The following is a 26,844-nucleotide window of genomic DNA, read 5'->3' as shown; positions in this document are numbered from 1 at the left end:
TCCTGAAATGTTAAAATTTAAAGTTATATAAGGGATAGAAAGAAAACAAATATACCCTACATACTGATTCTGTAAGAAGTATCACAGAACACTGAAATAAATCCTTTCTTTATTCAGACATAGTGACCTTCAGCAATGGCCCCAGATCAGCCCCCTGCTCACCCTCACAGCTCCCATATCCCCTCCTCATGGAAGCCCAGAACTTACAAGGTGTGAAGTAGGGGCTCAGGTGGGATGCAGGGCAGAGAGCTGTGAGACCGGGGTTTCAGGGAATGGGACCCGGCCACAGCTCAGTCCTCTGTAGGTACAACCTCGAGGAAGACCTTAGAACATCACAACCCCATCTCCGGGGACTTACATCCCAATCAAGCTTCTACTTTAACAGCTTCCAATCTCATTTTGGAAAAAAAAGTCCTTTCCATCAGAGGGGATTGGAATGCAAAAGTAGAAAGTCAAGAGATACTTGGAGTAACAGGCAAATTTGGCCTTGGAGTACAAAATGAAGCAGGGCAAAGGCTAACAGAGTTTTGCCAAGAGAACACACTGGTCATAGCAAACACCTTCTTCCAACAACACAAGAGACGTACCTACACATGGACATCAACAGATGGTCAACACCGAAATCAGATTGATTATATTTTTTGAGGTCAAAGGTGGAGAAGCTCTATACTACAGTCAGCAAAAACAAGACCGGGAGCTGACTGTGGCTCAGATCATGAGCTCCTTATTGCCAAATTCAGACTGAAATTGAAGAAATTAGGGGAAAACACCAGGCCATTAACCTATGACCTAAATCAAATTCCTTATGATCATACAGTGGTCAAGGGATTAGATCTGATAGAGTGCCTGAAGAATTATGGATGGAGGTTCATGATATTATACAGGAGGTGGTGATCAAAACCATGGCCAAGAAAAAGAAATGAAAAAAGGAAAAATGGCTGTCCGAGAAGGCCGTACAAATAGCTAAGAAAAGAAGAGAAGTGAAAAGCAAAGGTGAGAAAGAAAGATATACCCACCTGAATGCAGAGTTCCACTGAACAGCAAGGAGAGATAAGAAAGGCTTCTTAAGTGAACAACGAAGAGATTGAGGAAAACAACAGAATGGGAAAGACTAGAGATCACTTCAAGAAAATGAGAGATATCAAGGTAACATTTCAAGCAAAGATGAGTACAAAAGGACAGAAATGATATGGACCTAACAGAAACATAAGATATTAAGAAGAGGTGGCAAGAAAACATAGAAGAACTATACAAAAAAGATCTTAATGACCCAGAAAACCATGGTGGTGTGATCACTCACCTAGAGCCAGATATCCTAGAGTACAAAGTCACTTTGGAAACATCACTACAAACAAAGCTAGTGGAGGTGATGGAACTCCACCTGAGCTATTTCAAATCCTAAGAGATGATGCTGTTGAAGTGCTGCACTCAATATGCCAGCAAGTGTGGAAAACTCAGTAATGGCCATAGGACTAGAAAAAGTCAGTTTTCATTTCAATCGCAAAGAAAGGCAATGCCAAAGAATGCTCAAACTACTGTGCAATTGCACTCATTTCACATGCAAGCAAAGTAACGCTCAAAATTCCCCAAGCAGGCTTCAACAGTACATGAACCGAGAACTTAATGATGTTCAAGCTGGATTTAGAAAAGGCAGAGAAACAGAGATCAAATTGCCAACGGCGCCAAGGTGGTGACCTTACCTGCCTCCTGTGAAATCTGTATGCAGGTCAAGAAGCTACAGTTAGAACTGGACATGGAACAGCGGACTGGTTCCAAATTGAGAAAAGGCGTACATCAAGGCTGTATACTGTCACCCTGCTTATTTAACTTCTATGCAGGGTACACAATGAGAAATGCCGGGCTGGATGAAGCACAAGCTGGAATCAAGACTGCCAGGAGAAATATCAATAACCTCAAATACAGAGATGACACCACCCTTATGGCAGAAAATAAAGAGGAACTAAAGAGCCTCTTGATGAAGGTGAAAAAGGAGAGCGAAAAAGTTGGCTTAAAACTCAACATTCAAAAACCTAAGATCATGGCATCTGGTCCCATCACTTCATGGCAATAGATGGGGAAATAATGCAAACAGTGATATGGACTTTATTTTCTTGGGCTCTAAAATCACTGCAGATGGTGACTGCAGCCACAAAATTAAAAGACGCTTGCTCCTTGGAAGGAAAGTTATGACCAACCTAGACGGGATATTAAAAAGCAGAGACATTAGTTTGCCAACAAAGGTAGGTCTAGTCAAAGCTATGGTTTTTCCAGTATTCATGTACAGATGTGAGAGTTGGACTCTAAAGAAAGCTGAGTGCAGAAGAATGGATGCTTTTGAACTGTGGTGTTGGAGAAGATTGTGGAGAGTCCCTTGGACAGCAAGGAGATCCAACCAGTCAATCCTAATGGAAATAAGTCCTGAATATTCATTGGAAGGACTGATGCCGAAGCTGAAACTCCAATACTTTGGCCACCTGATGCAAAGAACTGACTCCTTGGAAAAGACCCTGACGCTGGGAAAGATTGAAGGCAAGGAGGAGAAGGGGACAACAGAGGATGAGACGGTTGGATGGCACCACCAACTCAATGGACTTGAGTTTGAGTAAGCTCCAGGAGATGGTGAAGGCCAGGGAAGCCTCGTGTGCCTTAATCAATGGGGTCACAGTGAGTTGGACACGCCTGAGCAACTGAACAGCAACAACAATCTCATTTGATCTCTCTGATGAACCATACATGTCTCAAAGGCACACAGGTATCTTCTAAAACCTCTTCAAAATGAGGTGGATGGACGTCTTGCATACAGTAGGACTTCAAATATCTGGCAAATTTAATGGAAGCTCTACCACATACTGGGTATTTCTATCACAACCCACAGGAACTCACAGATTTCTTCTCTTTCTTGAAGTGTAACTATGGAAATTTGTATCTTTTATTTCCCTGTTTCCACGTTTAAGCTTCAGGGAAACAACTCATCATTAATTTCAAGGAATAAAGGGTCACAATAATCTTTACTACTTAATTTGTAAAACTGTATGAAAACCATGAAAGGTTAGTTTGGAAGAGACCAACTGCAAATATTTCTCAATCATTTTCAGTGATATCACATTATCAGAGCAATAAGAAAGAAATATTCAGCATATACATGTTTATGTGTTACACATGTTAGATCTCTATCAAGCACTATGGACAATTTAAAGATCAAGCAATAAAACAATGCACAGACTACTACTAATTTATAATATACAGAACTTTAAGCTAACACACAACCATGACGTAAAATTCAAACACGATTTACACATGACAGTATATTCCCCATTTCTAGCTCATTCAAAACGGCAACATGCATTTTGAAATTAGACCTCTTTAAAGAGCTTCTGCATGTCTTTCAGCCCACTACCAGCGCAGCACATCAGAGAGTACACATCAGACAGAGCGGTGAATGAACCACAAGTAACGTACTTTAGAAAGGCAGGGTTTCCTAGGTTAAAAACACAAACAAAAGAACACGTTGCCTGCGGCATCCACAACTCAGTAACGAAACTCAAGTGGCAACACCGCCCATGTCAGCAGTGCCTGCACTCCTAAGCTGCAGAGCGGAGGACGGGGAAACCACCTCATCAGGCTCGTTCACTCTACCACACCAACAAGGAAGCACTGCGATTGCAGGAGACACGACCACATCACAAGCAAATTAACCTCACAAACAGAAGCACATGTCCTCCAGAACAAACCATGACCAAGAGGAAGAAAAGCGAAAAAAAAAGAAGAAAAGAAAAACCCGACAAGTTGAGCCTAAATAACTACTCTCAGTTTTTCAGTTAAAATTTGTTGCTGTTTTACGTAACAGCAAACACTGTAACAATCAGGAAAAATTTATATTTCAAAAAATTTTAAGTGTTAGAAAATACTATTAACATTATTATTACTATTATTATTTTCAGTGAATCGGGAGAAATGCTGTCAACTGATTTTTTGCCACAGAACATGTCAGTTGACTTACACAGCACCAGTAAGCTCAGGATGTGATATGTGAGAACAAAGACGTTCATTTACTACAAGCAAATAATCTATTTTCATTCTTTTATAAACTGTACATCCTTCAGAAATTTTAAATCTGTTTGAAGCAGTACATTATATGCCACTAAGGATACTAATTTCTTTATACTTTGAAGTCTAAACCCTGATCAGTACTTAGTAATACATTATCTAATCTGTAAAATGACATGTGGCACTTTATTTGGTTTTCAAAGTCTTATTTCACCTTTCACAGCCGTAGGGTCACATATGTGACTAATAAAAGTAAGAGTCAGCACTCAGTATAGTGTTTGCTTTGTGCCAAGCCTGAAAAAATACAAATACAACACAGACACTTGTCCAGTCTTTATTATAATGCTGTGAAGTGAAAGAAGGAAAGAAAGTGAAGTCGCTCAGTCATGTCCGCCTCTTTGCGACCCCATGGACTGTAGTCTACCAGGCTTCTCCGTCCATGGGATTCTCCAGGCAAGAATACTGGAGTGGGTTACCGTTTCCTTCTCCAGGGGATCTTCCCAACCCAGGGATCGAACCCAGGTCTCCCGCATTGGAGGCGGACGCTTTAACCTCTGAGCCACCAGGGAAGCCCATAAAAGAGGTACTAAAACTACCCTCATTTACAGATGGCAAAAAATGTTAAACTTGTCCAGTATCACAGAGATACAACAAAGTCTCAGACTATAATCTTAAATTCAGTTTTTACTGTAAAAGTGACAAATTCCTGCCAAAGATGCAAATCACACAAAAATAAAAGTTCCCTTCCACATGTGATAGTGATGGCTACACAAAAATGTGAAAGAACTTAATGCCATGAAAACTTAAAACTGATTAAAATGGTTAAATTTTAATGTGTATTATACCCAATAAAAAAATCCCTATCATTCATTTTGTATGCTTATAAGGATGAGTAAGGAGAAGGCAATGGCACCCCACTCCAGTACTTTTGCCTGGAAAATCCCATGGACAGAGGAGCCTGGTGGGCTGCAGTCCATGGGGTCGCTAAGAGTCAGACACGACTGAGCAACCTCACTTTCACTTTTTACTTTCATGCACTGGAGAAGGAAATGGCAACCCATTCCAGTGTTCTTGCCTGGAGAATCCCAGAGACAGGGGAGCCTGGTGGGCTGCCATCTATGGGGTCGTACAGAGTCAGACACGACTGAAGCAACTTAGCAGCAGCAGCAGCAAGCATGAGTAAAAATATGCTTAAAATAATGTATATACAATGAGAGTTTTCTTAAATAAAATTGTGTTATGTATACGTGGGTGGGGCAGACAGACTGCATTTGATGACACTGCATGGACCCACGGTAACTTGCAGCTTCAATCCTCCAACACTGGCATGGAGGCAGCTTCCAGACCAGAACCACTGCAGACCCAGAGCAGTACCACGCACAGTCCTGACCCTAATGCGGGCAGGCCTCGCTTCCTCTACAGTCATCAACGTGCCTTCTGCTCCCACTACTGCACTGGAGAACAGCTGCATCCTCTCCTTCCATTAAGTACGTGTGTGTGCTCAGTCCTCAGGCACGTCCGAGTCTTTTGTGACCCTCTGTCCATGGGACTTCCCAGGCAAGAGTACAGAATGGGTTGCCATTTCCCCCTCCAGGGGATCTTTCAGACCCAGGAATCAAGCCTGTGTCTCCTGCAGTGCACGCAGATTCTTCACCACTGAGCCACCAAAGAAGCCTTTTATATATAAACTGGCCTTTGGAAATCTCAGAAAGGCATTCCAGACAAAAAACAAAGTGGGGCTTTCTTTGTAATCACCTCTGGCAGCGAGTGAAGCTGCCATGAAAGTCAACTTACACGAGCCCAAGGGACTTTGGGATCCTTTAGAATGAGGCAGTGGAAGCGTCTGCTTAGGGACCGTGGTCTCTGTGCCAACACTGATATCTGTGTCGAGTGACTGGGAAAGGTCTTCTCTGAGCTCCACAAACCTAAGGTGAAGAACTCTCCCAGGCCCGTGTCCCACCTCACAGACAGCACGGAACACAGCTGTCCTCTCCTCTCTCCCCTGAAGTCTCCCCTCCACAGGATCCTCTAACATGATGGAGTAAAACCCCCCTCGATTCTCCTTGTTACTAAAAAGCCAAGCATTCACAGAACTGTTGAAAAACAAAGCCTTTTAACTTAAATGAAAACTTCTCAACCTTGGAAAATCAGCAAACAAAATCCCAGCGTATCTCCCCATTGGATTTCAATGATGGTTAATTTGACTTACCACGTCTGGCTTGCTAAACACATTGTCTACAAAGAATTCTCAAATCACCTCAAAACTTTTATTTTTTACTACAGGATAAGATCTTGGTTTTTTACCTGTTTTTTCTCCATATTTGAAGCTATGTGATTGAAGTACCTCTGTTAATAGTTTCCTGATATAAAGTTGGTTAAAATTTCATCTTTTAATAGATCACTTAGATAATATAATGTATGGGTTTTCTGTTGCTTTTTCAGGCACAGCAGATGGAGATTTTGTAACAAAGTGTTGTTACATGGCAAGAGGGTAATGATAAAATTGAAGTTTATCATTCCTTTTCATGGTAACAATTTGAGGACTGAAGAAAATGTTCAAGATTAAAACTTGATGCTCAACCTTTAAAAAACACTTCTATTTTTTATTTTCAGGATTTAAATAGGACAACTGAAAATTATATTACCATCATTATAAACATGACCTGTTCCCCAAACTTTTTAAAAGAATATTCACATGCTATCACTTCTGTCTGTATAAAGCATGGGAAGGGCTCCCCTTCATTACCTCCAGTTTCAGAAACGCAGGGCCCAGAGATTAAAGACTTGGAGTCAATTCTCTAGTGAAGCAGCAAAACTTGGACTAGAACCAAGTCTTCGGACCCCAAGACCAGTGAGGCTCTTTTAAGCTGCATTTCACAAAAGTCATGTAGTTACAACTGTATACAACTACAAAGAAACCATCTAAACTCTGAAAATCAGAAACCAGCTTTTAGTTGATAATTATCTGTGCTGTTAAGAGAAGCACGGAGGTGACCAGCTTGGAAAGCGCAGCACAGCACAGCCTCAGAGCTGTCTCTCCCCGCGGCATCCTCCGCCGAGCCTGGCGCCTCCCCGGCGCACAGCGGGAGCAGGCAGCGTGGCCACAGCGGGCGCTGGGCTGCAGGCGGACACAGGCAGCCCCGCCACCGGCCCTGCTGCCCAGCGCGGCCTCTTCCCCAAGTGCCCACCAGCAGCACAGGCTCTGCTGGCTAAGGGAAAGCTCAGAGACCACAAAAGCCACAGAACATCAAGGTGTTAAAAAAGCTTTTCAGATAAATATTTTAAAATTTAGAAAGAATGAGTCTTATTCAAATTAAGTGGTTTAAATACTGTAAATCAGTACAATTTAAGAAAAATAATTAGATCCACATCAGTTACATCTGTTTTGTACAGATATGTGCACACACACCCAGACAAATGAAAAACTCTCCCCTTCCAGGGAGGAGGGGGCCAAACACAGTGTATGTGTGTGTGTAGAAGCCATGTGTGTGTAGAAGCCGCGTGTGTGTATGTGTGTAGAAGCCGTGTGTGTGTGCAGAAGCCGTGTGTGTGTAGAAGCCATGTGTCTGTGTGTAGAAGCCATGTGTGTAGAAGCTGTGTGTGTGTGTATGTAGAAGCCATGTGTGTGTAGAAGCTGTGTGTGTGTGTAGAAGCCGTGTGTGTGTGTGTGTGTAGAAGCCATGTGTGTATGTGTGTAGAAGCCAAGTGTGTGTAAAAGCAGTGTGTGTGTGTGTGTGTGTAGAAGCCGTCTATGTATGTGTGTAGAAGCCGTGTGTGTGTGTGCACATGTGTCTAGAAACCGTGTGTTAGTGTGAAGCTGTGTGTGTGTGTGTGTGTGTAGAAGCCGTGTGTGTGTGTGTGTGTATGTGCACAGGTGTGTGTAGAAGCCGTCTGTGCAAACAGCGTGTCAGGACTGGGCTCCCTGCTGGGGGAGGAGCAATGCTGCTCCATTAACATGCAGAAACAGCAGCCGGTGGACAAGACATGTAATAGGAGCACGGAGTACACGGAAAGCCCGAGGCAAATGGAAGAAACTTAGCTGGGACAACATCATAAAGAATGATAATGAAGCACGAAGGACCCCTTGAAGAGGCAATGAGCAAACAGAAGAAATCAGGACAACGCACTGAAAGAGAAGAAATTCCAGTCTCAACGGCACAGCATCAAGTTTACAATCAGCTGCTTGCGGGTAACTGTTCTTTCTCCTTTACCTTAAGATTTCAGACTAATGTTGGTAGATGACGGTTTATACTGCACACATTCCAGAATTCAAAAGAAAGGTTAAATGTTTTGAGCTAAAGAAAGCAAGTTGTTAAAAATCAGTGCTGCAGCTCACATGAACAGAAGGTCTGCCCAGCACAAAAATACGACAACCTTGTGAAGGCTGTTTCTACCAAAGAGAAACCCTCGAGGCAGCTGTCTATTAACCTTGGGTATATCAGAACTCATCTGACACCGAAAATCCAAGTGAGTAACGGTAAACAAAGCACTTAAAACAATCTTTAGTGCCTTCTTCTTGGTCTATTCCAAGTGCCTTTGAATGATATTGTGTATAAACTAAAAGGAAATAAGAATATAACACTTTGGATTTTAATAACATTTTTAACACTAACATTTTTAAGTTCTATTGCCAGGTACTCTGATCTTGTTTTATATGAAGTGTCTGAGTTAAATCCTCACATCACCTCCAGTGAGTTTTACACAGGAAGACTGGGATTTCAACACACCTCTGCTGGTACAGCTGGATAACTCCACTGCTCTAACCCTTCTGAGCAGCTTCTGCTGGTTCCCCCAAACAGAAGCAGTGCCCCTCGCTTGTCCCAGGTTAAACCAGCTCTCCGGGCAGCTGTCGCGCCTCCCAAGAAGAGGGCACGAAGGGTGAAGCTGGCCTCGCTGCCCAGCTGGGTACAGTCCCCGCTTCCTGCTGAGCCCACGAGACCAAGGCCCTCTCCCCACCCCACCCCCGCAGCCACTCCAGCCCGGATGGCGGGCCAGACAGACCCCCGACTCCTCCCCAGTGCAGGCGCCTTCCTGACGCGGTGTTCGGTCTGTGCCGGCATCTGAACATGCTGAGCACACTTTCCTGGCACCGTGCCCACAGTCGAGCACCCCCGTCCACCCTCTGCCCTCTCAGAGAGATGGGGGCTGCCTCTTCAACAGATGCCCGGCACAAAGCAGATGCTCAAAAAACGACTGATGAAATGCTTTCCAAACACACATTAGGAGGATGTTTCTTGGTGACTGGAGCCATGGGGTAAAACTGTTAGGGTAAGCACACTGACTGAAACCGCCCACCCTGGCCAGGCACCATAGTCGCCATTTGCATGAGCTGTTTTACAACAGAAGTCCTGGTAAGGAACACGGAACTAATAAACCTCCACCAACTGGAAGAGTTTGGGAAAGGTCAAAAGGAGACACCACCTGTCCAACCACCTCCCAGAATCCTCCTCTCTGGCTTCCATCTTGGCTGAACAAGCCCTGAGTCAGAATGATGGGCTAAAGACAACCCTGAGACTAATCCCAGCACCATAAAACCCGAAACAGGAAGCCACGAGGCAGAGCAGTTCTCCGGGGTTCCCTTACTCTCCTGCTCTCCACCTGGGCGCCCTTTCCCAGTAAAATCTCTTGCTTTTTCAGCGCATGTGTCTCCTCAGACAATTCTTTTCCAAGTGTTGGGCAAGAGCCCAGTTTCGGGTCCTGGAAGGGGTCCCCCTTCCTGGAACAAAACGACAGGCAGGGAGGTGATCCTACTTCTGTTGGGAGAAAAAAACAATGACTCGGAGTGTGGAAAGTCCAGGCAGTATGGTTACAAACCCCTCTTGGTTCCCATCCTACTCAACCACACCGTGTTTGATCCTGGCTGATCCTTCCTCCCTGGAAACCTCCTCTGAGTCCACAGCTTCCCGGAAGACCCTGCAGCCCCTGTGATGGAGACCCCTGCCGCTCCTCCCAGTCTCCCCGCCACAGCCCCACACCCCGCGGGCTTCCACGCAGCATCTGCACCCTGCTGAAATCCCTCCCTGGCTTCTTCTCTTCAGGCCACCATGGCAGTGAGGTCGCAGTTGTCCCTCTAAATCAGAACCGCATCCTCGAGCAACACTCTGCCCATGGCCCAGAGCACTGCTGCAGTCACAGTACTGCTCACGCATGTGCACACACACGCACACGCCTGCTCACATCTCAGGCAGCCTCCTCACCGACCCCACTCCCCTCTCCCACAGCTCTGCTCTGAGCAACTCCCTGAGATGGCCTCTGAGAAGGATGCGGATGGGCTTTAAATCACAGGACAATTTATAAAGGGGAGGCCCAAGGACCCAGTTGTCTGGGGGTCACTGGTCTTTCCCAGCTGCCACTCACTCTAAACAGGCCCTAGAACACAGGAGGTTTTGCCTGACGTCACTTTGCATGGCATGAAAAACTCATCTGCCTCTGACTAGGAAGAGAATTAAGGCCTGAATTGAGGAAAATAACGTGTAAATTGCGAACTTTAGCATTATGCCAGGTTTCACACTGCACTTTCACAGCCAGCCTCTTCCACAGTCCCACTCTTCCCTGAGCAATAGTTCTGTCTTCTCGTTTCTAGATTGCACGCGCATGCACCCCCCCAACTTGTACTACTAGACACACACACAGCCACGTTCTCTGGAATTTACCAGAGTTCCATGAACTTGCCTGTGCTCAATAAATATGAACTGAATTCATCCTTTACCTTAATGTCAGTGGCATTAACTGGTCATAATCTATTTGCACAAATAATGAAAAAAAAAGTCAGAGAGTTATATGCTGCTGCTGCTGCTACGTCGCTTCAGTCGTGTCTAACTCTGTGTGACCCCATCGATGGCAGCCCACCAGGCTCCTCCGTCCCTGGGATTCTCCAGGCAAGAATACTGGAGTGGGTTGCCATTTCCTTCTCCAACCCACGCATGCATGCTAAGTCGCTTCAGTCAGATCCGACTCTGTGCGACCCCATCGACAGCAGCGCACCAGGCTCCTCTGTCCATGGGATTCTCCAGGCAAGAGTACTGCAGTGGGGTGCCATTGCCTTCTCCGACAGTTCTATGAGATTTCTTATATCACTAATCTGGCATAGGCAGATAAGAACATGATAAGTAAGTGATGCTATGCTTCTCATTACTGCTCCTGACTGAGTGTGAACACTTAGCCTTGAGCACACCCTTGGACACCAAAAACTGCCAACTCTAATTCTTCACTGCTAACTACTGAGGCATCACCCTAGGGAGGAGCGAGTCCAAGTGGAAACGGATTAAAGAAGGCTGCTTCCATGAGGTATAGTGAGACACTCTCCTTGATGGCAAAACTCCTTGAAGCTTTATAAATCTTTATATTACTCAAAGAACCCTTTTTATTTTCTACCCAAGAAACCATTTAAAGCTTTTTCCTTTATTAAAAATGTTACTTGGAATTCCTCTGGATTTAAACACACTTGGCTTTATGAAATGAAATAAACTCCCATGTGTGTTACTTTGTAAACTCAAGTCATAAATGTTCATTTGAAGCATATTAATTTTCAGGCTTCAAATTGTTCTCAAAAGCTTAAGAAAAGATGACTGAGGGTTAAATGAAGCTGTTTATTTTTAATCTTCAGTTAATTTTTCTTACTGCTAAGTAGGGTTTCCCAGGTAGCAGTGGTGGTAAGAACCCATCTGCCAATGCAGGAGACATAAAAGATGCAGGCTCAATCCCTGGATCAGGAAGATCTTCTGGAGGAGGCCATGGCAACCCACTCCAGTCTTCTTGCCTGGAGAATCCCATGGAAAGAGGAGCCTGGCAGGCTGCAGTCCATGGGGGCACAAAGAGTTGGACACGACTGAACTGACTTAGCACGCCCACACTGCTAACTAGGTGGCCTTTATGCTAACCCACTCAACTGACCGAGAGGCCTCACAGCCGGTGTGAACCCTCCCACCCCATCTGTCCCTCCCGTTCCGAGCTCCTCCTCCTGTGAGTCAGGTCGGCTCGCCCTGCGGCCGGCGCTCTGCCCAGCATCCGCCTGGTGTGGCGGCATCCCCCGAGGTCCCACAGACACGCTCGTCCTGCCCCGCGCACATCGCTGTGGTGTGTGTCACACTGCCCATTCAGTCACGCTCTGGACGACGAGTACGCAGCGGTGCTTGTGTTCCCTCGCCAGGTGAAGGCCCCAGAGCCCGTGCAGTCCCGGCACCGCCTCTAACTCCAGGCCCCCTGTGACACGCCGCATCTGTCTCCCGGACAAGTGGGTCCCACGTCTGTCTGGTATGACACGGTCCCCTGGCAGTCTCAGAATCTCACTTCCTCTCAGAGCTCCACACACTGTAACTGTTGAGAATACCGGTCTGGCTCTGCAATCTACCAACTGCTCACCTTTGAGCAACTTACTTAACCTCCGTGCCTCAGTTTCTTCACTGGTAAAGTGAAACCAACAGTAGCTCACCAACCTCAGAGCTTCTGTGAAGATCCAAGTTTTCACCATCTGTAAACACTCAGAGCAGTGCCTGGCACACAGTAGGCACCATCTCCATGCTTCTTAAAGTAACGAGATGGCAATCTAACTACTGGAGTAAAAGCATCTAGCTTCAGTTCATCTACAAGCTGAGACTGGACTCTGAACTCAGGGAGATCTGGGTTTGAACCTAGTTGTCGTCCAGAAGCTGGGCCTTGGAAGCCAACTTCGGTCAGCTTCTGTGTCCTTGTATGTTTTAAAACAAAAGGAAATGGGAAGGACAAGGTGTGTGTCTGTGTGTGTGTGCCACATCCCCCCTCTGAAGGGCTGCAGAGGCTGACACGCTAACAAAGCCAGCCTGAGGTGTGTGTCTATGTGTGGCTGTGTGTGTGTGAGACACGTTCCCCCTCTGAAGGGCTGCAGAGGCTGACACACTAACAAAGCCGGCCTGAGGTGTGTGTGTGTGCGTGTGTGTGTCATACTCCCCACTCTGAAGGGCTGTCAGAGGTGTGTGTGTGAGACACGCCCCACCCTCCCCGCCCCCCGAAGGGTTGCAGCGGTTGACACGCTAACGGAGCTGGCCTGCACGGCAGAGGCCGCACGCTGTTGCCCGGCCTCACCTGCACCGAGAGAGGCCCCAGGACCCCTGCCCAGGGGACCCCGAGAACTCTGCTGGGGGCATTTTCTGGGAGCAGCTTTCCCTCCTAAGAAGCCACCGTCTGGACGTGGCCTTGAGGCCAGGGGCTGGGATCTTCACTGCCCATGTGCTGACCACCAGGCAGGGCCCAAGGGTGACGGCTCAGGAAGCAGGAAGGGGCGCCGACTCCTGACCCCAAACTGCTCGCTCACACAACACTCGTCAAAAGTCCCCCTGCAGCCACGTTCAGGCCCCCGATGCCCAACAACTGGAAGGCGCCTCGCCCACAGCCAGCATTCCCGCCATCAATGCCTAGACATCGCCCCTGCTGTCATGCGCCTCACAGTCCCTGGGGCCCAGGTCTGGAGAAGGCGATGCCCTCCCCCCGGGCTCTGCTGCCGGCTCTCCAGCAGGCCCAGTCACCACCCTCTGTGGCTGCCCCTCAGACTCAGGACCGTGGGTAGCAACGGTGCACAGCTGGTCTCTCCCAGCAAACAGGCACACACCTGTCTGCTCCCCTTCCACAGGTGTGATCACACACAGACAGCCAAGGCCCCCTTTTGGAAAGGGTGAAGTAGTCTTTAGTCATTCACTGAACATACTCTTCTGAGCAGAAACAATGCAAGATTTTATTAATTTTTAACCATATCTGAGAACCACTGTTGTTGTTGTTCAATTGCTCAGTCATGTCTGACTCTCTGCGACCCCATGGACTGCAGCACGCCAGGCCTCCCTGTCCCTCACCGTCTCCTGGAGTTTACCCAAGTTCACGTGCACTGCATCGGTGATGCCATCCAGCCATCTCATCCTCTTCTCCTCCTGCCCTCAATCTTTCCCAGCGTCAGGGACTTTTCCAATGAGTCTGTGTGCATCATTTGACCAAAATACTGGAGCTTCAGCATCAGTCCTTCCAGTGGATATTCGGGGTTGATCTCCCTTAAGATTGACTGCCTGATCTCCTTGCTGTCTAAGGGACTTTCAGGAGTCTTCTCCAGCACCACGGTTCGAAGGCACCAATTCTCTGGTGTTCTGCCTTCTTTATAGTCCAGCTCTCAAAACCATACGTGACCACCAGAAAGATCACAGCCTTGACTATACAGACCTTTGCTGGCAGAGTGATGTCTCTGCTTTTCAACACAAAGCTTAGGCTTGTCATCGCTTTCCTGCCAAGAAGCAATCATCATCAGACTTCATGGCTGCAGTCACCATCCGCAGTGATTTTGGAGCCAAGAAGAGGAAACCTGTCACTGTTTCCACCGTTTCCCCTTCTGTTTGCCAGGCAGTAGGGGGAGGATGCCATGATCTTAAGTTTCTTTAAGATTTAGTCTTAAGCCAGTCTTTCACTCTCCTCCTTCACCCTCATCAAGAGGCTTTTTAGTTCCTCTTCGCTTTCTGCCATTAGAGTGGTATCATCCCCATACCTGACGTTGTTCAGGTTTCTCCCGCTTGCCTTGATTCCAGCTTGTAACTCATCCAGCCCAGCATTTCTCATGATGTGCTCAGTGTATAGATTAAACAAACGGGGTGACAGCATACAGCCCTGTCTTAGGCCTTTCTCGATCTTGAGCCAGTCAGTTGTGCCATACAGGGTTCTAACTGTTGCTTCCTGACCCACATACAGGTTTCTCAGGAGACAGGTAAGATGGTCTGGTATTCCCATCTCTCTAAGAGCTTTCCACAGAACCATAACAGACTATAAAGTTACTTCAGGCACGTGTGCTAGACAGAGCCTCCTCTCCTCCTCCCTGCCCGGACAGCAGCAGGACGCACACAACTAACCCCCCACCCGCAATTTCTCAGGCCAGGGCCCAGCCGTGGCCCAGTCCGCCCAGTCCCAAACTTGTGGAAACTTGTGGTACTTTTCAGTGAGTGGCCTTTGAAAAACAGAAACCTCTCTGTAGGAATTTACTGCTTTAAAGGTAATTAGAGTGCTTTCTGAAAGTATTTTATTCTTTAGTTTGTTTCTGTCCAGAAATCTTACAAACACAAAAAAAATTTACAGAAAAAAAGGCAGTGTATTCACCTCTCTCATTATATAAAACTGGGACATACATTACTAGATAATTAAGTAGGTTATATATAATAGTAGAAACGATGTTTCACTAGCATTGCCAACCCATCTGATTTTGGCTATTGTGACAAGTTAATGCTTTTATTTCCTGAAACAGGCATGAAGAAGACTTTAAAACTTGCCTAAAGCTGTATGTTCCTCTGAGCTTTTTAATTAAGAAAAAACTGAGGAACCCACTATCTAAATACGTCTCTGTGTAGTTCAGTATTTAAAATAACTCAAGGCTGATGAAACGTTCAGGCAGAAATGTCCCTAGATGAACGTAAGCAAGCAGAAGAATACGCCCATGTAAGCAGTACAAACACCCTGAGCCAGGCTTTCATCACCAAGCTCCAGCCCGCCTCTGTGTGAGCTCTCCCCAGGTGCCTGTCCCCGACAGTCCCATGCACCCACGCGCCTGAAGGCCTGTGGTAAAGCCTCCTGCTGGGGAGTGGAGTCTGCGGGAAGGCCGAGCTGAAGCCAGCAGGCCACGCTTCACCCCGCAGCCACAGGCCTGCCACGCCTTACGGCTGGAGTGGGTGCTCACCCTGAAGACTGCTCTCAGATGGTACCTTCTAGAAAAAGCAGTCTGAGGCTGTCCTAACCAGTTGCTAAGCAGTCTGTCAGCTTCCCTCTCACGAAAGCCAAGTCGTCACCAGCAGAGGCCGGCCGTGAAGACACGCACAGCATGGCCCCCAGTCCTGGGAGAGCCTCACGTGCAGAGCACTGGCAAGCGGCACCCCGGCGGCGGCGGGAGCTGGTGTCAGCTCTGCTCTCAGACAGCAGGGACATGCTCTAGTCAAGCGGCCGGGCTGGCCCTCGCCAAAAGGGGCCCTAAGACCTGGCCATTTCCAAGAGTAGAGGGCAGGTAACAACCAAGTATGGACCCCATTTCTAATACCAGACAGTAAGGCGGAGTAAACTGTGCGTCCACAAGCTTCCAGTGCAAATTAACATCTGAACATGAAGTCATTCTTGCAGGCACAGCCAGGAGCATAAAGGCCCCTCCCAACCATCTTTAACGCCCAGCAGAGCCCAGCCCCCCTCACCATCCACACTCTTGCCAACACCGACATGCCCGCCACAGGGGCGAGCGGAGCAGCTGCCCCAGAGGCTGTAAGGCCCACAAAGCCAAAAACAGTTATTCCCTTTCAGAAGAGCATTGCTGACTCTTGCTAAAAAGCACACAGAGTATTTTATGACTTTGGAATGGGAGTAGATCAGGAAAGGGGAGCTGAGGAAAACGGGTTTATCTCGAGCCACTGGGCTGAAACAAAAAGGTTCGCTAAAGGGCCCATTTAAATGGGAAGTTCACATTTCTAAAAACTTGCCTTGACTATCATCCTGTGTGAGACTACTAAAATGTGACCCCGAATACACACAGAACCCTGGGATTCCTGGCCCTCTGTGGCTGGGTAACTGCACTACCCTGTGGGGCTTTTCTCTGCTTTTCCTGCAAATGTGTAACGTGAAGGCTGTCTCTGCTCTCACCCACTTGGGCCTGCCGTCTTTTCCACTCGGCCATAAAGTGGACCGCATGCGCCTGCTGCCCCTGCCCCAGCATGCCGCCACCTGCGGGGAACCAGAGCGCCACGCTTACCCACGAGAGGCTGCTGCCCTGTCCTCATTCAGGAGCACTGCTCTCTCAAAGCCAGACAATCTCTTCTAGAACTTAGGTGACTGGTGACCGGCAGGAGCAGAGCTGTGCGTGCTCTGGGTGAGGCACCAGCCTTTCCGCTGCTGTGACTTCATTAGCAAGACCCCTAAGCCCTCCTTCTGACCCCGTCACCTGCCCGGCCACTGCCAGAACTCTTCCAGCACAGAGCTAGAATCGTCAGGCAGCAGCAAACCCCCCAGATATGTCCTCACCCTCTCCTTCGAGCACTCCCACATGCTCCTACCATGAGCAAAGCTTGGCTCTCCCCTCAGGACAGTTTCCTGAAGCTCTCCCACTGCTGAAACAGGCTCCCAGAGCCCCGATGAGACCCAGCCACAGCTGACATCACAGAGCCTGACGCCAGAAGAGGGGAGCCACAGTCTGAAACCCCCATGGCCCAGGGACTGTGAGACCAGGCGGTAGAGGACAGGGACACAGTGAGAGGAGACACGCTCTGCAACTGTGACCAGCTGGAAAGCAGGAAGCACAGCAAGTGACGGTCCACAAAGACAGATCTGTGTTCTGAGGTCAGAGGTCAAGTGCCAGGCGACAGGACCACGCAGCATCACCGTGGCAACAGCTGGACGCCTGGGGCCAAGCCCACCACCTGTCTCCCAGATCACCTCCGCACCACCATGCTTAGCAGCTGGAGACCTCACGAGAGCAACTCTGCTTGTCCCAAGGGAGCAGGCTGCCTGTTCTACAAAGTCACTCCCAAAGGGAAACATCCTACGTTGCTCACTGGTCAGCGAACCCTATTGGCTCCTTCTTTAAAATAAGTCCAGAGCCGGCTACTTCTTACAACTCCCCACACCACCACCCCCCTCAGCCACCGCCCCCCAGCTGTGTTATTGGTCCCCCTGCCCCTACGGCAGCCTCGCCTCACTACACCCAACTCTTAACACAGCAGCTACAAGAAGTCCTGAAACACTCAAGTCAGAGGAGGTGCTTCTTTGCTCGAATCCCTGCAATGCATTTCCAGGACACTCCAAGCAGACGCCAAAGTCCTGTCGCAGTGGACCTCCCTGTCGCCCCACACCCTCCAGGTGTCACGCATCCTGGCCCATTCATGTGGTGGCAAGGCTGCCGCAGGGCCACCACACCCACCTGTCTCACCCCCACGGACAGGGAGCCCCGACTTCCTGAGGTCCTCACTCCAGTGGGACCTCAGGGAGCCCCCAGCACCCGTAGCCCTATTTAAAATCACCACCACTCCTTTTTGTTTCAGCTACAGCACTTACCAGACATGACCCATACCATAGTTTGCTTCACTATTTTATCACTGCTTCCCCAGAGACAATGAAAGCTCCCAGAGGTCAGGCATTCTCATCTGCTCTCCTTCACAGCTCTCTGCTTAGTGTCTAGGTGCCTGGATACCAGCAGACACTTTTTGAGAGCTGTGGGTCAGTGAGTCTGTAAGGTAAGAGTCAGGCCTGGGTTCTAACATTTCTAACATCTAACATTTCTAAGTTATGAACTGGTAAACGAGGCACTAGACTGGAGAGGAGATGCTGCCGTGAAGACAAAGATGCATGCAGTCTTAGTAGGATCTATTCTTACTTTGGTAATGAGTCTTTTTTTCCCCTTTCTCTCATTTAGAGGAAAGGAAGTAAAATACATAAATTAAGAGAACCTGTATTCAACATAATTCTATTTAAAGCGCCTGGACTGAGCCCTATTTTCAGGGCTCATAAAATCATAGTTATTTTTTTATATTTCTAATATATACCTCCTAATTTCACCACCACAGAAGATTTTTATCCATAGGGAGTATACTTGCATGAAACACCAACTTCGAAGAAATGACTAAAACATTCAATTGCAATTCTTAAAACAGAAAACAATCTTCTTAATAAGAACAAAGATCAATCTTTAGAAAACTTTCATGAAATTCAACTCCATCCTTCAACTATCTTTTACTGTTTTCCTTTAGCCATTAATCTTTCTCTAAACAGATTTTTTTCTAAATTAATTACTGCAGAAGGCTCAGATAAAAATAACTATTTATCAAGCTACTTTAGAACAAAGAGGAGAAGCACTTAAGAAGAGCTGACAATTGCAGATAAGGACAATACAAGCACCCTTTGAATGGAAGCCTGTCTACCTGCCAGGCAGACAACATCCATCTGTCAGCCCCGAGAACAAAAATGACATTAAACTGAGCACTTCTTACTGTCATCACACACATAACGTGAACCTAGCTACTAGATCGAGGTATAAGGCATGTTGCTTCAGTTAACCCAAAAAAAGCTTACTTTAAGACAGCACCTTACAGTAAGGCTATGCCAGAATTATTTTGCTAAGGGATCCCTCCAACCCCGCAAAAAGCTAAATAAAGAGAAGAGGGGTAGAAGTAAACGCATCTACCCTTCGTTGCAGTGCTGAGGCAGCATGGCCCACCAAGCCTTGGAGACTGCTCTGGCAGCTCCCCTCTCCCTAGGAACTCAGCACTCGCATTTCCGTGAAGGCACTGCTGACAGATGCCAGCTCCCTTATGAAGATTTCCCTTTTTGCGGGAACACAGCAAACTAACCACACCGTGTCCAAATTCAGTTAACAGGTCTCTTTGGCACATGGACGATAAAGCCATGCTAGTCAATGCAAGTCAGGGTCTCAGATGTTTCATAGCTCTAACGGTGACGTGTTTTTTTTTACTTACCAAGTCCTAAAAGATCAACAGTGGGCTCTGCAGCTTTTTTAGGGCTGGTACTTTTTTTAGGTTCCAATTGCTGGTCTTCTTTCTTCTGCAGCTTTAAAGTAAATAATCAAATTTATTATTTTTTTTTCAAATAAATTGAACAAGACTGTTAAGCCTCAATTAGGTATACTTTTGATAAAGTTAATATAATGTAGCATATGAAGTATAGTATGATAAACCTAGAGCGTTTATTATCATAAACTGGTAAACACAATCATTCAACTTGAAATGATAAACTGGACATATTAGGACCCCAAGACAGTAAATACAGAACTTTAATCTTAATGTACTTGTTCTTAAGCATCTAAACCCTTTACATGAACGCTGCACGCTTCACAGCAGTACCTGCTCCCTGTGCCGCCGGGTGGGCCCCAGAGCCTAAGCGCAGAGCACATCTCTCTTCCCCAGGCTGCCAGCACAGGTGGGCACCCCTGGCCCTACCAGAACCCAGCTGACGCACGGGCAGCACTCGCTCTACTGAGCCCTGCAGACATGCCGCTGCTCATAAACCGAAGGTCTGCAGCAACCTGCATGGACCACTTTTCCTGCATCTGCTCACTCTGTGCGTCTGTGTTGCCAACATTTCATCACTATTATATCTGTTATGGTGCTCTGTGATCAGCGACCTCTGATGCTACCCTGGAACTGTTTTGGGGTGAACCACACCCACATAAGGCAGCAATCAATAAACGTGTATCCTGACTGCTCCACAAATAAGATGGCTGCCCATTCCCTCCCTCACCTCGGGCCTCCCTGTTCCCTGAAACACAGCAAGACTGAAACCAGGCCAGTTAGTAACCCTACAGGGGTGTCCAAGTGCTCAAGGAAAGAACAGTCCCACGTCCCTCATTTAAATTAAAAGCTAGAAATGTTAAGCTCAGTGAGGAAGGAACGTTAAAAGCCAAGACAGGTCAAGAGTAGGGCTTCTGTACCAAACAGCCAAGTTGTGAATGTAAAACAGAAAGTGTTACTCCAGTGAACATATATATGATAAGAAAACTTTAAAAAAAAAAAAGAAAAGAAAAGAAAACTTACCATGTCTTATTGTTGATACAGAGAAAGTTTTAGTGGCCTGGACAGAAGATCAAACCAGCTACACCATTCCTTTAACCCAAAGTCTAACTGGAGCAGAGCTTAACCTCCCTTCAACCTTAGAAAGCTGACAAAGGTAGAGAAGCTGCAGAAGAACCCTCTGAAGCCAGCAGAGGCTGGTTTGTGTGGTGTCGAGGACAGAGGTTGCCTCCATAATGTAGAAGTGTGAGGTGAAGCAGCAAGTGCTGACATGGCAGCTATAGCAAGTTACCCAGAGCTGCAAAGACAATGCATGAAGGCGGCTACTCTGAACAACAGATTTTAATGCAGATCAAACGATCTTCAATCAGAAGATGCATCTAACTAAAGACTTCACAGCTAAAGACGAGAAGTCACTGCCTGGCTGGAAAGCTTCAAATGACAGGCTGGCTCTCCTGTTAGGGGCTAATATAGCTGTTGACTTAAAAGCTGAATGCCCGTTTACCATTCAAAACTCCTGGAGCCCTTAAATTACGCTCAATCTATGCTGCCAGAGCCCTGTAAGTGGAACAATCGGGCTGCATGACAGAATATCTCATAGATGGTGATGCCTCTGTTGAATCTGAAAGCCACTTGAAAAGGATTTGCCATTCTAGACGCCATTAAGAACATTCGTGATTCATAAGAGGCCCAAATATCAACATTAACAGCAGTCTGGAAGAAGCTGGTGCCAACCCCAATGGATGACTTTGAAGGGTTCAAGACTTCATAAAGGAAGGAACTGCAGATGTGACAGAAACTGCACAAGAACTGAAACTAGAAGTGGAGCCTGAAGATGTAACTGCATTGCTACAATCTCAGGGTAAAACCCTCACAGAGGAGGAGTTGCTTCTTACGGATGAGCAAAGAAAGCCGTTTCTTGGGTGGAATTTGCTTCTGGTGAGGATGCTGTGAAGATCAGTGAATGACAACAGAGGACGTAGAATATGACATCAACTTAGTTGAAAAACTGTGCTGACGAAACTTCAGCATGTTGTAATCTTACTGTAGGCAGAGGGTCTCACCTCCACGCTGCTGACTGCTGACTGATCCAAGTGGTGGCTGTTGAAAGCTGGAGCGGTTGCGGCAATTTCTTAAAATAAGGCAGTGATGAAGTCTGCCAGTACTGACTCATCCTTTCACAAACAATTTCTCTGTGGCATATGATGGCTGTTTAATGGTATTTTACCCGCAGTAGAATTTTTAAAACCTGGAGTCATATTTCTAACTACAAGCTGATACTTTGTAAACCCCCTCCCCCAGCACACTTCATCCACTCTCACCCATATCCTTGCCTCTGGCAACCTCCAATCTGTCCTGTGTCCATGAGCTTCCTTGTTTGTTTAGATTCCACACACAAGTGAGGGTATATGTATCTGTCTTTCTCTGACTTAGCGTTACTGAACATAATACCCTCACAGTCCATCCATATTGTTATAAACGGCGAGGCTTCCTTCCTTCTTACGGCTGAATAATATTCCATTGAATATACCACCTACCTCTGTTAAGCCAAGAAAATACAACATTCATTCTACCATTCTTTCATTTCTCAAACCACTCCTACAAGATCATTTCTTCAACTACCTAAAGAATTAATAGCTTAATTGTTACATGAGTTTGTTGCTTGATAGCTATATAAATACACAAATTTCTAAGAACATGTATCTCCCCTTACTTGTTTTTGGTCACTACTGTCTCTCTCAGAGTATTTTTTTTACTAACTAGCCTAACGTAATAGATATCAATTCTTTAATAATTTTACCAAACACATAATTATCAGCCTGTAACTATATATAATTCTAAGAAATTTAACATAATCCATTTCACATTCTCTTTTTCAACATCCAACACAGGTTTAAGACACACCCTGCTTATTACCAAAATAATTTCAAAGAAAGCACAGTGTACAATAACAAAATAAGCAATTCTTTTCAATTGAATACTTAAACTGCTATACCTTCCTTCTCTGTTTTTGTTTTTTAACTGGACAACCTGTGTTACTACAAACGCTTCAGTTTGGGGAACTGGGGAGTGAGCGGCCACAAGCACACAGACGTCCAATCCTCCCGGGACAGGCCTGCCCGGGTCACAGCCCTGGCCGTGATGCTCTGGGTATTATACCTACAAGTATCACACGCTTGTTGTTATTGTTTAGTCACCAGGTCGTGTCTGTCTTTGCAACCCCATGGACTGAAGCCTGCCAGGCTCCTCTGTCCATGACTTTTCAGGCAAGAACACTGGAGTGGGTTGCCATTTCCTCCTCCAGGGGATCTTTCCCCAGGGACTGAACCCATGTTTCCTTTGTTTCCTGCACTAGAGGCAGATTCTTTACCTGCTAAACCATCAGGGATATAAAACTGAGATATGTGGAATACAGCTACCATATAAAGTATAGTTTCTTAAAGCCAAATTTTAGAAGACCTAAGAAGGAAATGGGAAGGAAATGGCAACCCACTCCAGTGTTCTTGCCTGGAGAATCCCAGGGACAGGGAAGCCTGGTGGGCTGCCGTCTATGGGGTGGCACAGAGTCAGACACGACTGAAGCAACTGGCAGCAAGAAGAAAAATGCTGTTGTCTTGTTAGAATTTGAGGCTGGCAAAGAACACAGTGTGAGAATAGTAAGTCTCGAGCTTGACAAGCACGAGTTTCCTCATGAACTGTCTCCCTGTCGATGTTCCACACTCAGCTTAAACACATTAAGCAGTATGTACAGAAGCGTTCCACTTTGAATTCTCCTGCATATCATACATGAATTTGCCTTTTCATAAATGAAGAATGAAGCTGGCTGTCAAAGAATAAAAGTAGGCAATCTATAATTCATTAAACAAACTTTCCTAATAAACAAGAACACAGGTTTACTTAGACAAAGCAATTTTATAAAATGTAATTTCCTTAGATTCATACTGAGCAAATGTCTCATTCAAATGATTAAAATCTGTATTAGCAGAGGAATCTGTATTCACAAAGGCCTCACCCGGCTGATCTTGTGTAGTTCATAAAGCCACCCCATAGAAGGGAACTGAGCCAAAACCACGTGGTTCCCAGCTCCTACACTCACCACCATTCCTACCCTACGACACAACAGGAGCAAGAGCTCAGCCTCTGGAAGGCGATGCACTCTGCTTGGTTGAGCAACTAACGTAAATAGTAGTGTCAATACATAAGAATAGGGAAGCTATACAACTTTTTAAGGTCTAGATGTAATTATTAGAATTCTTCTTTAAAAATGATTATCTCCAATCATGCCTTAGCTAGTCTGTCTATAATCAGTGTCCTTTAACATTCACAGACTCACACAGGTAGATGAGACAACACACCCTGTTTAACACTCTCATTTTAAAGTGATACACAGGCAGTGGTATTTACCTTGCGGTCTGCAGGGAAGACAGGAAGGCGTATGAAAGTAGGAACTGAAAGGCACCTGAGGAAGAAAAGCAAGTATGGGAAAGACAGCGGGCCTACCCGCCTAACCCGGAGGCTGAGTGTATGGAGGCGACAAAAGGCGAAACTGAAAACGTGGGGCTGTACTGTGCAAGGACCTGAACAACCCACGAGAGCTAGGAACTAGATGAATTTTCCAGGTGAGCTGCAAAAGCAAAGCTACTCCTGGGGTGGTGTGCCAGGCATAGGAACAGCCCTGCTAAAGGAGAAGATGACCACCACCACCTTGGGCAAGGGCTGTGTGGCTGAGACACAGACAGACCAACGCCTGGGAAGACAGCCCCGAACCTGCCACCTCCCCATAGCCCGAAACCTGAACATTCCCTACCTAACAAGCTGCTCAACAACAGGCCGTTCCCAGAATACTCTCTCATCTCAGAGCCTTACGAAATCCCAACAGCGGGATTTAAGCTTTACTTCAATTCTTAGTAAAAATTTATGAATGGTAAGCTACTCCAAGCTGTTGGATTGTATGACATCATATACTCCAAAGCAGAAACAGAATTCAGACTGGGTCATCCATGTTGTTCACATATTAAAGCGCCTCAGTGGCATGGTATCAGTAATTAATACAAGTCACTCTCTGGCATTCCTACTATATTCTGATAAATAACCATATGTTTGTATGTGTGTGCTCTCACAATCAAATTACATACAACCTGAGAATTAATCTTGCACATGACTGCTGCTTATTATCCCAATCTTACTGTTTTATTATTCAGAATCTTGTTAAATTTTCTTTTTTCTTTACCATTCTTTATAGATTTTTTTCACATTAAGGCTGTCATTACTTAGTGTACTCCGCTTCTGAATTTTATATTCTTTCTTAAATTTTATTTTTAGAGTTCAATTTAGAATTGTAACCTATATTTGATTGTGTGTCCCCACTCACATGGACATCTTTTAGTAAATGGCTCTCATGGCCTAGGGACACTATAATACAATCTCAAAAAAACTTCCCTGAGCTGGATAAGTAGCAAAAATTTATATAAATTTCAAAACAAGACAGAGCTTTAGACAACATTTACTCAAGCCACTATGTGACACAGGAAGCATCACTGGGACATCTCACCTATGGGGCTGCTCTTGGTAAAAACCCCGGTACTGTGGATTCAGTGGACACGACGGTACAGCGCATTTTACATGCAGAAAATCTAAACATTAGAAAGGTTCTCTTCAGGCAGCCTGTCCCATCTACTCACTTATCCCTGTTCTCCACAACACTGCCACTCAGCAGAGGAATGAAGAGTGAACACCCCTCAGCAGCCCCAGCAGACCACTTTTTCCCACCCAGCTCTCTGCCACCTATAATCCTCTGAGGTCGTCTTTTGTGCCATTATATTCAGGGCACTTTGGGGTCCAGCTCATTCATTTCAGAATTGTATTGTTCTCCAAGTCTGGGTCAGTCTCCTGTGGGGTCACTGCTCCTTTCTCCTGGGTCCTGGTAGGCACAAGGTTCTGTCTGTGCCCTCCAAGACTCTTTCCCAGCTGTGTAAGCTCTGGCAGCTCTATGGTGGGGTTAATGGCAACCTCCTCCAAGAGGGCTTATGCCATACCCAGGTCTGCTGCACCCAGAGCCCCTGCGGCAGGCCACTGCTGAGCCGGACCTCCGCAGGAGACACTCCAACACTCAAAGGCAGGTCTGGCTCAGTCTCTGAGGGTTCTCCTGATGAGCACAAGGTTTTGTTTGAGCTATCTGAGTATCTCTGGTCGGTATGGGGTTGGATTCTAAATGAGATTTTGCCCCTCCTACCATCTTGTTGGGGCTTCTCCTTTGCCCCTGGATGTGGGGTATCTTTTATTGGTGGGATCCAACATTCTCCTGTCGATGGCTGCTCAGCAGCGAGTTGTAACTCTGGAGTTTTTGCAGGAGAAGAGCGCATGTCCTTCTGTACCGCCATCAAGCAAGAATACTGACGCGGTTTACCATTGCCATTTCCAGAGGACAACATTTTGTTAGAACTCACCACCATACCTGGTTGTGGACTTTCTCTCTGCCAACTTTCTTCCACCCAAGAAGACCTGAAATGTTGCCACTCCTTTAAATCCAAGACTACAGACACTTTCACTTTTGTAAGGACTGGTATTGTGGACAGTGTATGGTTTTCAGTAATATAGCAACATTTGCTATGTGTATAGTAACAGCATCTCAATTAGTTTCAATGATTTGGAAAAGTTCTGTCTGGAGAAATCAAACTAAACATAAAATCGCCAAAGCTCTGCTGGTGGTGTCATAGGTGTTGATACAGTCATTAGTCAGCAATACTGACTGCAGTATACTCTTGATAGAAGTCAAAAAGAGTGCAAAAGTTGGCTTAAAACTCAACATTCAAAAAACCAAGATCATGGCACCTGGTCCCATCACTTCATGGGAAATAGATGGGGAAACAGTGAGATATTTTATTTTTGGGGGCTCCAAAATCACTGCAGATGGTGACTGCAGCCATGAAATTAAAAGACACTTGCTCCTTGGAAGAAAAGCTATGACCAACCTAGACAGAATATTAAAAAGCAGAGACATTACTTTGCCAACAAAGGTCCATCTAGTTAAAGCTATGGCTTTTCCAGTAGTCACGTATGGATGTGCGAGTTGGACTATAAAGAAAGCTGATCGCCGAAGAATTGATGTTTTTGAACTGTGGTGTTGCAGAAGACTCCTGAGAATCCCTTGGACTGCAAGGAGATCCAACCAGTCCATCCTAAGGGAAATCAGTCCTGAATATTCACTGGAAGGACTGATGCTGAAGTTGAAACTCTAATACTTTGGCCACCTGATGGGAAGAACTGACTCACTGGAAAAGACCCTGATGCTGGGAAAAATTGA

General features: G+C 46.2%; 1 protein-coding gene and 1 non-coding gene across 6 annotated transcripts in view; both read right to left on the bottom strand.

Moving 5' to 3' along the window:
* The window catches only part of SMAP1 (small ArfGAP 1), a 189,833-nt gene that overhangs the window by 11,764 nt on the left and 151,225 nt on the right, over window positions 1-26,844 (bottom strand). For all 5 annotated transcript variants that reach the window (XM_002690008.6, XM_005210641.4, XM_010808339.4 and 2 more), the window contains one exon: window positions 19,491-19,581. In XM_002690008.6, the coding sequence (XP_002690054.1) occupies window positions 19,491-19,581 (91 nt within the window). The remainder of the gene's footprint in view (window positions 1-19,490; window positions 19,582-26,844) is intronic.
* Window positions 4,545-4,616, bottom strand: TRNAW-CCA (transfer RNA tryptophan (anticodon CCA)). The gene has a single exon. It is a non-coding gene; the product is annotated as a tRNA-Trp (tRNA).

Source organism: Bos taurus, chromosome 9 (genome assembly GCF_002263795.3).
Source record: "Bos taurus isolate L1 Dominette 01449 registration number 42190680 breed Hereford chromosome 9, ARS-UCD2.0, whole genome shotgun sequence".
In the NCBI taxonomy this organism is placed as follows: Eukaryota; Metazoa; Chordata; class Mammalia; order Artiodactyla; family Bovidae; genus Bos; species Bos taurus.
Note: the sequence above shows the minus strand (reverse complement) of the source record. Positions and strands in the feature narration are given on the sequence as shown.